At 46.1% G+C, this 14054-nt stretch overlaps 1 protein-coding gene across 7 annotated transcripts in view; it reads left to right on the top strand.

Moving 5' to 3' along the window:
- Window positions 1–9195: 9195 nt before the first annotated feature.
- The window catches only part of WDR59 (WD repeat domain 59), an 89753-nt gene continuing 84894 nt past the window's right edge, over window positions 9196–14054 (top strand). For 2 of the 7 annotated variants that reach the window (XM_045443543.1, XM_045443547.1), the window contains exon 1: window positions 9198–9372. In XM_045443543.1, coding sequence (XP_045299499.1) covers window positions 9319–9372 — 54 coding nt within the window. In that variant the 5' untranslated portion in view covers window positions 9198–9318. Of the gene's footprint in view, window positions 9373–14054 lie in introns of all 7 variants that reach the window. The other 5 variants (XM_045443545.1, XM_045443544.1, XM_045443541.1 and 2 more) reach the window with 4 other exon arrangements.

Genomic DNA, 14054 nt, shown 5'->3' with positions numbered 1-14054 from the left:
TAAAGTCTTGGGGCGCCTGGGTGGCGCAGTCGGTTAAGCGTCCGACTTCAGCCAGGTCCCGATCTCGCGGTCCGTGAGTTCGAGCCCCGCGTCGGGCTCTGGGCTGATGGCTCAGAGCCTGGAGCCTGTTTCTGATTCTGTGTCTCCCTCTCTCTCTGCCCCTCCCCCGTTCATGCTCTGTCTCTCTCTGTCCCAAAAATAAATAAATGTTGAAAAAAAAAATTTCTTTAAAAAAAAAAAAAAAAAAGTAAAGTCTTAAAAAAAAAAAAAAAAAGAAAGGAAAGAAAGCTTACATTTAACCCAATTTTCTCCCTGAAGGGAGACTATGGTAACAGAGGAGGGGTGGTACAGTATTGTGCAGAAAAAGATACGAGATCCCTTGATAGATCTCTACTGGGGAGTTAAACTCACAATCAATAAAGATGGTAATCATCTAAGTAGCTTTTGATTTACCTATGCATTCAACACTTTTTGAGTATATCAGACAAAATGTGAATGTCTGGTAAGTGCCAGGCACTGTCCTAGGTTCTGGGACACAGTAGAGAGCAAGATGTATGGAGTCCTTGTCCTCACAAAGCTTCAGAAGGACCAATTCACACTCACTAGGATGGCTAGAGTCAAAGAAGACAAATACAAGTGTTAGTGAGATGTGTAGACATTGGAACCCTCATACCTTGCTGGTGGGGATGGAAAATGGTACAGCCGCTTTAGAAAGCAGTCTGGCAATTCCTCAAAAGGATTAAACAGAGTTACCATGTGACCCAGCAATTCCACTCCTATGTATACTTCCAAAAGAAATGAAAACATAGATTCACAGAAAAGCTTGTACATGAATGTTCACAGCACCATCATTCAAAATAGCTAAAAAGTGGAAACAACCCAATCGTCCATCGCCTGCTGGATGGATAAAGCAAATGTGGTATACCTATGCAGCGGGCTATTATTCAGCCATAAAAAGAAATAAAGTGCCGATGTGTGCTACACCATGGATGAACCTTGAAAACATTACACTAACAAAAAGAAGCTAACCACAAAAGACCACATACTGTGTGATTCCACTTACGTGAAATTTCCAGATTAAGCAATCCACCGAGACAAAAAGGTTAAGGGTTGCCAGAGCCTAGGGGGGTTGGTGAGGATGGAGAATGACTGCTAGCAGGTTTCCTTTGGGGGGGATGAAAGTGTTCTGATTTAAATGATGGTTGCACAACCTTGTGAATATACTAAAAACCCCTGAATTCTACATTTGAAAGGGTGAATTTGATGGTATGTGCATTACAGTGCGTTACCGTACGAAGTATTGAAATATTGAAGTAAGCAGTGACAATACAGTGTGACAGATAAGCCGAGGACAGGGCCTGGCTTGTGGTTAGCACTCAAATATTTGTCAAATGAATGAGTGAATGATGAAGTGCTGTCAGAGTGAAAGAACATGGCGCTGATGGAAGGGGATGGGCACCAACACAGATTTCCCAGCCAAGGCTGAAAAGATGAGCTGGTGATTAGCCAGAGGATGGGGTTGCAGGGGGAGAACTGTGTTTCGGGAAGACAAGAATGTTCCAAGCAAAGGGAACAGCATGTTAGAAGTCCTAGGAGCATGGCATCTTCAAGGAACCAAAAGCAGCTGGAGGGCTGATATGAGAGCATATGGGAACCAAAGACGAAGCTGGTCCCTCAGGGGTAAACGAGAGGGTCCTAGGAGCCATGATCAGGAGCGTGGCTCATATCCTGAGGGGACACAGACTCTGGGAAGATTTATCAACATCATTATCATTAACAAGAATAAATGCTGGGGCACATGAGTGGCTTAGTCAGTTAAGCCTCTGATTCTTGATTTCTGCTCAGGTCATGATCTCACAGTTCCTGGAATGAAGCCTTGCATTGGGCTCTGCGCTGGCTGGCAGCACAGAGCTTGCTTGGGATTCTCTCTCTCTCTCCCTCTCTCTCTGGCCTCCCCCAGCTCTCTCTCTCTCTCTCTCTCTCTCAAAGTAAATAAATAAACATCTTAAAAATAATAACGGCCAGTGATTATTGAGCACTGAAGATGCCAAGACTTGAAAAATTAAGAAACTTGCCCCCTTCCCACATAAAGTTCTCAGTTTTTATATTCATAAAGATACCGGATGGAAACATGAAACAACATGATCTTGTCCCCTGGGGGTGGGCAGTGGGAACTGAACAGCTGGCTGACAGGATGGATGACAAATATTTGTTTCATTATATACGTTTTTGTATTTTGGTATGTGAGCCATGTAACTTGAGAGAGACAGAGAGACAAAGTATACACGTGTGCATTAAAGTCACACAGCTCACAGGACCAGAGCTGAACTTCTAGGCTTAACAGGGAACGTGCTCATCAAGGACTCTTCGGATGACAATTTCATTTTCTCTGTATGCTTGCCGACACGGTGAAAAAAGAGTAGATCTCTTTAACAGCTCTATTTCTTTTTGTAAATTAAGAATGGGGCGCCTGGGTGGCTCAGTTGGTTAAGTCTGACTCTTGGTTTCAGCTCTGGTCATGATCTCACAGTTTCATGAGTTCGAGCCCCACTTTGGGCTCTGTGCTGGCAGCAAAGTCTGCTTGGGATTCTCTGTCTCCCTTGCTCTCTGCCCCCCCCCAACTTGCACTGCCCCTGTCGCTCTCAAAATAAATAAACAAAATAAATAAATAAATGCATTTTTAAAAAAAGAATTTGCCCTTAAGGTTTATATTCCAGTCTAGTGATTATGATAGGCCAGTCTCTCTCACATCGGGCACCACAGAACAGCTGGGAGCTTGAACGGCAAAAGTGAAGCCTCTCTCTCCTCTCTGCAGCGAGATGACCTTAGGCTTAGGTGCCCTGTGGGACTCTGACCAGCAGCCTTGCTCACACGATGCCCTTGTTATCTCCTTGCGCACTTATTAAATAACAAATTTCCTTTTAAATTAAAATATTAAAACACAGAGCAGGGAAAGTGCTTCATTCAGTAGCTTGACTCTACCCTTTCCATCTTAGGGAGAGTGACTCATGGCGTAACAACAGGCATCCACGGAGACCTGCAGCCTCAGATTAGTTTCGTTTTGTCATTTGTTGCATGGAGAGTCCAGTATGGGTTTTGCTGCAAGTTTCTCCTGTGGGTTCCTGGTTTAGAGTTAATGCGTCCGGGGAGGCGTCAAGTCTTTTCGGATGCTCTCAATGCAAGGATACCAGATGCAGAAATGGCCCCAGCTAGATTTAGGACTCTTGTGTTACTATTTTTTATCTTCATGCTCTCAATGACCCTGGGTGAGCCGCTTCCTGGCTCTCCTTCAGCTGTGAAACAGGGTTAATAAACCACTGACCCACCTACCAGAACTGTCAGGAGAAAGGGCTGATAAAATTGGGGTTGCCAAAGCCCGCAAATGCCAGTGCATAACACTGCTGCAAAGCCCCAGTTTCAAACATCTCCGGAAGAATTTAAGTCTGGGAGGTTCCTGAAAGGTTCAGAAAATGAAGGAAATAGCTTGCTGGGGCCTGCTCCTGGGAAGCCTTAGGAAACCTGTGGCCTCCTTCCTCTCTGTCTCCATGAGCCATGGCTTTGGAGGGAGCCCCCAGCACCTCCTCTGGCGGGGTGCAGGATAAGTGTTTCCCAGTAAGAAATTTCCTCCCAGACCTCTCAGAGCTCTTTACATTTTTATTATTTTGCTTGAAAGGGAAACCTCAGAGAAGCCAGGGTAATAGGCAACCAAATGCACACAGCGAGGAGCAGGAGCATGTGTGCACGTCCACAAATATTTGTTGATTGATGGAGAGGAAAATTACTAGTGGGGCTCAGGGCAGGATTTCAAGATTCCCAGATGTAAAGGGACTGAGGGGTCGGCTAACTCCACATTCTGCAGAAGAGGAAGCACGGGACTAGAAAGATAAAGGGTCTGAGCTCAAACTCACAAGGCTAGTTGCTGATAACAGCCAGCCAAAGCCCTGGATTTCGGGGTTGACCACGTACCCTGCCTTCCTGTGGTGTGGCTAGCAAGTGACCTTCTGAAAAGACCTTGCTTGGTGATAAGAGCCCTGTGGCCTGGTCAGCAAGCTGAGATCTACTTGACGAAGGACCCCCAACCGTCTCCCAGTCTCTAATTCAGACAGGACATTCATATGCGGATCTCAAAGGCACACAGCTATAAAGAAGCAGCCAGAGAGCTCTAGATTTATCTCCAGAGTCCCCCACTCTTTTTGTGATGACAGTATGGATGGAAGTCAGAAAAAGGAAGGGCCCCAGGGGGCAGTATGAAAGTTTCTCATGCTCATGCTCCCTCTCTCTGGGTGGGCTCATTCGGTTAAGCCTCCCACTTTGGCTCAGGTCGTGATTTCATGGTTTGTGGGTTCGAGCCCCGCGTTGGGCTCTGTGCTGACAGCTCAGAGCCTGGAGCCTGCTTCGGATTCTGTGTCTCCCTTTCTCTCTCCGTCCCTCTTTCCCACCCACTCACTCTCAAAAATAAATAAACATTAAAAAAAATTTTTTTTTTAATTCTACCGGGGCTTTTTTTTCACATTAAGAAAGAAGACATTGAGAGAACTGAGGGCACTGAGGACTTGGAACCCAAAGTCCTTTCTGTGCCTACAAATCATGACCAGCAGGTTTTGAGAACTAGACACATGTGAACTAAAGAGGCGGGCGTGGAGAAGGGTTGCAGAAGTGCTCAGGGCAATTGCAAGGGCAATCCTACCAGTTGTAGTAGGAAATATTACCACGCTACATATAGACAGAAAGCTTTGGAATACCTATATCTCTATCCCTACCTGTATCTCTTTATCCAAAATAAAATTCAAATGCCCAAGCAGGGCCTTCCTCACCAGCCCTTTCCAGCTTTTCCAGCTGTACTTCTTGCTACAACCTGCCACATACCCTAAGTTGTAGCTATACCTGACTATTTGCTAATCACTTACTTAGCACCTATTTATTGAGCACCTACTATATCCAAAGCTACAGGCAAATAAACAAGACTATGGCACGTTAGATGAGTGAATTCACTTATTCCTACGTGATGGCATGAGCATGCCTAGAACGTACTCTGTTTTTTTTTAAGTTTATTTATTTATTTATTTATTTTGAGAGACAGAGAGTGAGGGAGGGGCAGAGAGAGAGAGAGGGAGAGAGAGAATCCCAAGCAGGCTCCGTGCTCTCAGCCCAGAGCTGGATGAAGGGCTCTAACTCACGAACTGGGAAGTCACAACCTGAGCCCAAATCAAGAGCTGGAAGCTTAACCACTGAGCCACCCAGGCGCCCAGAGAAAGTATTCTTTATCTTTCCTTCTCTCTGGCCTTGAACCGTGTTTGCAGTTTTTTTCCCTTCCCGGCCTGGTGAGCTGAGGCCCTTCGCTCCAGAGCAGTCTTTGGCCTTTTCTGTGTTGGAGATTTGGGAGGAAACTGGGAAGCAAGAAGAAAGGCCAAAGCGAGAGGGTGAAGGCCAGGGCTGGAGGAGTTTTTTAAGGGTTACAGTGTGTGAGAATAAGGAATAAATGGATAGGAAAGAAGGCAAAGGGTTTTAAGGAGAAGGAACGGTGATTCTGTGTCCCCTTGTGGGCATAAAGAGTTACAAGTAAAGACCTTGAAATTACTTTTGGTTTCAGTTTCACAGAAGGCATCCTTTTGACCTAGACAGTACTCTAGGGACATGACTTTATATGCTTTTCCCATTCTTGCACAAATATGGAGTGTCCTGTACGTGTAGTCACCATACAAGACTGAACGAAACAGATCTGGTCCCTCTCTTCCCGAAGCTTGAAAATATTAAATAAACAAATATTGAATTACAAATTGTGATGTGTATTTTGAAGGAAAAGAAAGAAACACAGCTTTGTGAGTGTTTTTTGGGGAATTCCTTTATCTTTGGAAACACATCTCCCCTCTTCACACTTAAGGGTCTTTGTTCATACTTCCGGCCCTAAAATACTTCTTTTGATAGTGTATTCTATCAAAACGCTAATATTATACTGAAAAGCTTAAACGTCACCTTGTTCAGGATGCCGTGTCAGGTTTCTTATTTAGGCTGTCCTCTCCTGCCACGTTGCTTACAAGTCTCATAAAACCCAATTCAGGGGTGCCTGGGTGGCTCACTGGGTTAAGCATTTGACTCCTGATTTGGGCTCTAGTCTTGATCTCATGGTTTGTGAGTTACAGCCCCGCCTTGGGCTCCATGCTGAGAGCACAGAGCCTGCTTGGAATTCTCCCTGTCTCTCTCTCTGCCTCTTCTCTACTAATGTGCGTGCGCGCTCTCTCTCTCTAAAAATAAAGAAGCATGAAAAAAATTCAGGGGGCACCTGAGTGGCTCAGTTAGTTGGGTGTTTGACTTCGGCTCTGGTCATAACTTCGGCCTGCATTGGGCTCTGTGCTGACAGCTCAGAGCCTGGAGCCTGTTTCTGATTCTGTGTCTCCCTCTCTCTCTGCCCCTCCCCCACTTACACTCTGTTTCTGTCTCTGTTTCTCTCTGTCTCTCTCTCTCAAAAATAAACATTAAAAAAAATTGGGGGGGTGCCTGGGTGGCTTAGTCGGTTGAGCATCCGACTTTGGCTCAGGTCATAATCTCACAGCTCGTGGGTTCGAACCCCGCGTCGGGCTCTGTGCTGACACCTCGGAGCCTGGAGCCTGCTTCTGCTTCTGTGTCTCCCTCTCTCTCTGCTCCTAACCCACTTGCATTCTGTCTCTGTCTCTCTCAAAAATAAACATTAAGGGGAGCCTGGGTGGCGCAGTCGGTTAAGCGTCCGACTTCAGCCAGGTCGCGATCTCGCGGTCCGGGAGTTCGAGCCCCGTGTCAGGCTCTGGGCTGATGGCTCAGAGCCTGGAGCCTGTTTCCGATTCTGTGTCTCCCTCTCTCTCTGCCCCTCCCCCGTTCATGCTCTGTCTCTCTCTGTCCCAAAAATAAATAAACGTTGAAAAAAAATTTAAAAAAAAATAATAAAAAAAAAAATAAACATTAAAAAAAATTAAAAAAAAAAATTGGGGCACCTGGGTGGCTCAGTTGGTTAAGAGTCTGACCTTGACTCAGGCCATGATCTTGAGGTTCACGTGTTCAAGCCCCATATGGAGCTCTCTGCTGTTCTAATGGAACCTGCTTTAGATCCTCCGTCCCCTCCTGTCTTTGCCCCTACCCCTGTGTGTGTGTGTGTGTGTGTGTGTGTGTGTGTGTGTACACGCACACACACACGCACACGCATGCGCATTCACTCTCTCTCTCTCAAAACTAAGTAAACACTAACAACAACAGCAACAGCAATAATAGGGGTGCCTGAGTGGCTCAGTAGGTTGGATGTCTGACTCTTGATTTCAGCTCAGGTCATGATCTCGCGGTTCCTGGGATTCAGCCCCGTGTGGGGCTCCATGCTGTGAGCATGGAGCCTACTTGGGATTCTCTCTCTACCTCTCTCTCTCTGTCTCTCTCTATCCCTCCCTCATGTGCTCACTCTCCCTCTCCCTCAAAATAAATAAACTTAAGGAAAAAAAAAACCACAACAAAAAACCCTATTTATTCTCCAAACTGTGTACCTGTTGTACTGTGACCAACCCTCCCACTTTGTCTGGACTGAAGGGATTCCTGGGCAAGTTGGTCACCCTAATTTGTTGATACTGTCAGTCTTCCCCATTATATCCAACACTCCAGAAGGAAAGGTGATCCTTCTTATCTCTATTCATGCCGGGACTTGTACCTAGAAATAGTGATAACATTAACAACAATAATAGTTTACACTTGAGTGTTGACTACGTTCCTGGCCCTGTGGTTAACTCCTTACAAGAACCAAACAGAAGTAGGTCATTTCTCCTTTCTTTCTTTTTTAAATATATTTTTTCCTTTCTTTCTTTTTTCTAAATATATCTTTTTAAATATATTTTTGAAAGAGGGACAGACAGAGCATGAGTGGGGGAGGGGCAGAGAGAGAGGGAGACACAGAATCGGAAGCAGGCTCCAGGCTCTGAGCTGTCAGCACAGAGCCCAATGCGGGCCTCGAACTCACAGACTGAGATCATGACCTGAGCCAAAGTCAGATGCTTAACCGACCGAGCTTCCCAGGCGCCCCCATTTCTCCTTTCTGTAAAGAAATTGAAGCTAAGTCAGTTAAGCCGGGATTTGAGAGGGTGGGACGAAAGAGGAGCACCTAATTACCACTTACCATATCAGCACAGTGGTTCTCAAACTCTTTGTCAGGACCTCTTTACACTCTTAAATATTATTAAGGACCCTCCCTACCAAACTTTCATGTGGGCTGTATCTACTGAAAGTAACTCTTAGAAGTTAAAACCAAGGGATGCCTAGATGGCTCAGTTGGTTAAGCATCTTACTCTTGGTTTTGTCTGTGGTCGTGATCTTATGGTTTCGTGAGACAGAGCCACGCGTCGTAGAGCTCTACTCTGAAGGTGTGGAGCCTGTTGTAGATCGTCTCTCTGACCCTCCCTTGCTCATGCTCTCTCTCTCTCTCTCTCAAAATAAATAAATCAACATTAAAAAAATTAAAACCAGGAATGTAACATATATTATTTCATGATTTCACTTGAACATTAATGTGCATTATTATTGATACATTTTGTAAGTAAAAAATACCTGTTTCCTAAAATGAAAAAACTCTAGGGCGAAGAGTGGCAGATCTCTTTAACGTCTGGCTTAAGAGCAAACCTCTATTCTCACATCTGCTTATGTTGTTTACTATATACCACATAGCTTCTGGAAAGAAAGTGAAAAAGGCAAATAACTTCCTTAGTACGATTATGAAAAATGTTTCACCTTTGGAGACCCCCTGGGGTCCCTGGTCACTTTGGTAGGTGCTGCTGTTTCATATGAAAAAAAAAATCGTGCCTTCGGACTTATCAATGCCTTTACTGGCGGCCTCAGGAGATGAGGTAAATCTTTGGTTTGCGCGAATGCCGAGTTTTGGTTCGCCGGGGTCCTACTAGGGGACACCCGCGAGAAGACAGGGAGGACAACACGCGCCTCCCCTCGCCAAATCCTAACTCGCGAGCTCTCCGCGAGTAACCCACGCGCCGCTCACCCTTGGACTACGACTCCCGGTAGAGCTTGCGACAGGGGGCGTGTACCCGCAGCTGCGGGGAGCGTGGGTCACTCAAGCCGAGGGACGGAAATGGAGGGGGCGTGTCTGTTTGGGGTAGGCGCCGTGCCGCAATTGGAGGAGCCGAGGAGAGGGGGCGGAGCCTGCGTTTGGGTAGCCAATGGTTTGAGGTCAGGCGGAAGAGGGGGACGGGGCGTGGCAGGGCTCACTCGCGGGCTGCGTGGGGCTCACCGAGCCCGGGAACGCAGGTTTCGGGGGGGTGGGAACGCGCAGCCCTGGGGCCGGGGCGGCTGCGTGCGGAGATGGCGGCGCGATGGAGCAGCGAGAACGTGGTGGTAGAGTTCCGCGACTCCCAGGTGAGCTGGGGGCCAAATGGAGCCTTCTGGGCATGCGCCCTCCGTGGTTCCCCTCCCCCACGTTGCCGAGTCCGTCGTGGGGGTGCCAAGGCTATCCTCTAGCCCCCTCTGGGGAAGTAGGTTAGGGTTGACCCGGAGCTGTCAGACCCGAGCGGACGAGGGGAGCCTTGATGACCTTTGGGGGCGGTTGGGGCGATCGCGGATGGGGTATCGGGATTCCCCGCGGTGGTCCGGATGGTAGGGTCGGCCTTGGGACACCGAAGCGCAAAGATTGAGCGCGAGTGACTGCTGAGGGAAGGCTTTCCCAGACCAGGGTGGTGAGGAGAGGATATGCTCCCCGAGGCCCCGGGACTCGAGGCTTAGTGACTTTGGGTGAGCCGCACAACTTCTCTGAGCCTCAGCTGCGTGGCCTTAACCTTGCCTCACAGGACTTTGGAGTGGATTCGATGAAAAGAAAAACAAGACTGCGTGTAAAGTGCCTGTTTCTGCAACTAAGCTTTTAAGTGGTTGCTGATGGTAGAATAGTGAAAGTATTATATACAGAGTAGGAGTGTGCGCTGCACGCATTGCTCGGGTTCGAATCCGGGCTGAGCCCTAGAATCCCGGCTTAGCCCTAGCCGGTCATTCCCCCTCAGCGCATGAGTTTTCTCACCTGTGAGAAGGTGCGAGTCGTTCCTACCTCCGTAGGGTTGGCGTGAGAATTTTATATTTAGAATATGTGGCACAGTGACGGGCACGTGGTAAGCCTCCAGGAACAGGAACGTTAGCATTTACTAAAGAGATTTTTACCGTTTTTCTAATGTCGTGCCTTCCTAATGCCTGGCCTTGTGCTAAGCGACTTGTCTACATTTTCTTTTTCTAATTCATGAAAGAACCAAGATAAGTAGATGTTATCCGATATTATCCCCCTCCCCCCACCTCTTTTTTTCCCCAAAGGAGGAAGATGGTCTCCGTTTGGATGATCTCAAGTGACTTGGCCAAGGCCTCCCATTATGTTGGCCAGATTGGCATTTGAATGCAAGCATCCGGCCCCAGGAATCTTGTTGGGTTCATTGCACTACTTTGCTTCGGTCTGTAGGAATCTGTCATACAGTCATTCCACAATAAATATCCCATTTCCCCTACTCCATCACTGAGGACAGGGTCTTGGTGATTCTCCATTTATTCAACAGATATTTATTGACTACCTTCTGTGGGCCAGGCTTTCATTCACAGATTGATTCAACAGGAATTTATTGAGCCCTTGCCTGGGGCACAGCGCACACTGTATCAGTACTCAGGTGAATTATACTGAAGGGGACTCTGGATTACATCAAGGGGTGATGTGGTTTCTTCTTTCTAAAACTCCATCCCCCTTTTTTTTTTTTTTTGCCACAAAGATTAATGAGTGGAGGAGCCACCCACCGCTTTGCTCTGTGGTCCCCGCTGATACATAGCACCCAGGGAGAATTTGAGCTGCAGCATTCGGATTAAAGGTTTCTGAGACATTTTGCACTGTCAGCACGGTGTCTTGGGAGGCCTGCTGTCCCCAAGGGAGTCGCCAGACTCCTAGGGAAAAAGAAGTGTACTCCTGTTGCCCTCCTTGTTAATTGCTTTCACAGGGACTAACAACAGAGTCATGTATGGTACCTCTGAGCCTGCTAATTTGGAAGCTACTAATCTGCAAATGCTTTAATTCTCACTGAAACCCAGGTAGTCCCACCCCTCCTTCTCTATGGAGATGTAATTGAAGAGGCCTGCTGAGAGGGTGCTGACACATATATTAGGATGTATGAAGTAATACCAAATAATTAAATCTGAACAGCAGTTGTCATAGAAAGAGAACAAAGTAAATTGGGCAATTTAACTGCCTTGCGGGAGCTTCTCTTTTTCTTTTTATATTTTTCTATTCGTTTGGAAAGGTGCAACCTAGTTTGAATTAGCAGGGTTTTGTGGTTGTTTCTGGTGGCAACGGGGAGGGATCTGGACCCGCTTTATTAACTGTTTCATTCAGACAGAAAAAATCAAAACTCTTCATATTGTGTTTTTGAAAAGGAAAGCCAGAACAATAAACTTTTCAAAACACCCTGCCTCTTTTAACAATAGTTTTTTAGGGGCACCTGGGTGGCTCAGTTGGTTGAGCATCTAACTGCGGCTCAGGTCATGATCTCATGGCTTGTGGGTTTGAACCCAGAGTTGTGGTCTGTGCTGACAGCTCAGAGCCTGGAGCCTGCTTCAGATTCTGTGTCTCCTCTTTCTCTGCCCCTCCTCTGTTTGCTCTCTCTCTCTCTCAAAAATAAATAAACATTAAAAAAAATTGTTTTTAAATTGTTTTTTAAAAACTTAAAGCATTTTGGTTTTTCAGAGAAAACCCCCAGCCTGAAAGGTGAAGCTTTTTTTTTTCTTTAAAAGAATTGTTTGGAATTAAGATTTTTTTTTTCTTATTTAATGTTTATTTATGTTTGAAAGAGAGAGAGCGAGCATGAGCGGGGTAGGGGCAGAGAGAGAGGGAGACACAGAATCTGAAGCAGGCTCCAGGCTCTGAACTGTCAGCACAGAGCCCCATGTGGGTTTTGAACTCATGAACCATGACATCAGGACCTAAGCTGAAGTCGGACCCTCAACCAACTGAGCCACCCAGGTGCCCTGGAATTAAGTTCTTTATTGATGGTTTCTTTATTGATGGTAGTCTCTTTATGATATTCTTTTATTATTAATTTTTATTTATTTTTTGCAGTTTTTATTTATTTATTTTGAGAGAGTGAGAGAACCCGTGCACATGCGTAGTGCAGGTGGGGCGGGGGGGAGGGGGGGGGAGAGAATCCCAAGCAGGCTCAGCACTGTCAGTGCCCAGTCCGACGTGGGGCTCGAACTCACAAACCATGAGCTGTGAGATCATGACCTGAGCTGAAATCGAGTGTCAGATGCTTAACCGGCTGAGCCACCCAGGTGCTGCAGCTGAAACTCTTTTTTTCACATTTTCTACAAGAGTCATGCACTTTATAAAACACCTTGAGGTGTCCCTGTCACTGATAGTAGTAAAGAACCTGTGGTGCTTGGCAACTGCTCCGAAGTGATCCCTGGAATCGATGAGTGTTAAGACTGTAAGAAAACTTAGAGATAACTTTCTAGAGCAACACCGTCCAGTAGAATTTTCTGTATTGATGGAAATGTGACCGTTGAGTACTTGAAATGGGGCTAGGGCAACCAAGAAATTGCATTTTTTATTTAATTAAAATTTAATTAATTGACATTTAAATAGCCACTTGTAGCTAGTAGCTATGCTCTTGCATTGGAGATGAAATAGTTTCACTCTCAAAGACGTAAGATGGTGGAATGTGCAGTTCACAAGCTCTAAACCAACGGGAAGAGCAGAAACAGTTCAGAATAGGAGTCTGATGAAGACAGGAATCCAAACCCATGGCAACAGTTTGCCTAATGTCTCTGCTTTGGCAGCCATGAGGTGTCTAAAACTCAGTATTCCAAAGTAGTTGGACATACTCAGCACCACTTTTCCTGCATCCCGGCTTTTTGCTTCCTTCCACTTCATCTTCCGCAGAGCCGAGTGGTTTTTTTTAAAGGCTTTTATTTTATTTTGTTTAAAATATTTTTTTAAATGCTTTTTATTTTATTTTTGAAAGAGCGAGAGAGAGAGAGAGAGAGAGAGCGTGAGCAGGGGAGGGGCAGAGGGAGACGGAGACACCGAATCCAAAGCAGGCTCCAGCCTCCGAGCTGTGAGCACAGAGCCTGACGCCAGGCTCGAACTCACGAACCTCAAGATCATGACCTGAGCTGAAGTCAGACGCTTAACCAACTGAGCCACTCAGGTGCCCTTAAAGGCTTTTCTTTTTTTTTTTTTAAGTTTGTTTATTTTGGGAGAGAGAGAGTGTATGCGCTCATGAACAGGAGAGGTGCAGAGAGAGAGGGAGACAGAGAATCCCAGGCAGGTTCCAAGTAATCAGCATGGGGCTCGTACTCACAAACCGTGAGATCATAAGCTGAGCTGAAATCAAGTGTTAGATGCTTAAATTGCTGAGCCATCTAGGCTCCCCCAGAGTGGTTTTTTTTAAAACCAAGTTTATTGAAGTATAGTTAATAAACAATTCCCCCTTTTAAGTGTAAAATTTGTTGAGTTTGGCCACTGTACGTAGTCCTGTAGCCACCACCACAATTAAAATACAGAACCCCGCCACACAGTTCCCTGGTGCCCCTGTGTAGACAGTCATAGCTCCACCCTCTGGCAGCTGCTGAGGTGGTTTATGTAAGACAAGGATTGTACAGTGTGGAGCCCTTTAAACCTGGCCTATCACCCTTGACCCAGTGCCTTTGACATTCATCTATGTTGGTTGTTAAGCATCCCAGTTAGTCTCTTCTTTTTTATTGCCCACCAGTAGTATTCCAGTGTATGCAGAGGCCACAGTCTATCCATACACCCGTTGATGGATATTCAAGTTGTTACCACTTTTTGGCGATTATGGTTACAGCTGTGATAAAATATCAAGGTGATTTTTTTAAAACCTTATTTTGTTCATATCCCTCCTTTGATGAAAATGCTTCAGTGACTTCCTATTGCATGGAGTGTAGAATATAAATTCCTTATTTTAGACTGTTTTGTGGGCTGGTCTCTGCCTACTTCTCAGATCGCATCTTGTACCACTTTCGCCCTCAGTCACTGTTTATTTTCATCTTTCGCCGGCTGCTGC

The sequence above is a fragment of the Leopardus geoffroyi genome, chromosome E2 (assembly GCF_018350155.1).
Source record: "Leopardus geoffroyi isolate Oge1 chromosome E2, O.geoffroyi_Oge1_pat1.0, whole genome shotgun sequence".
NCBI lineage: Eukaryota > Metazoa > Chordata > Mammalia > Carnivora > Felidae > Leopardus > Leopardus geoffroyi.
The sequence above is the reverse complement of the archived record's forward strand: the minus strand, read 5'-3'. Positions and strand labels throughout refer to the sequence as shown.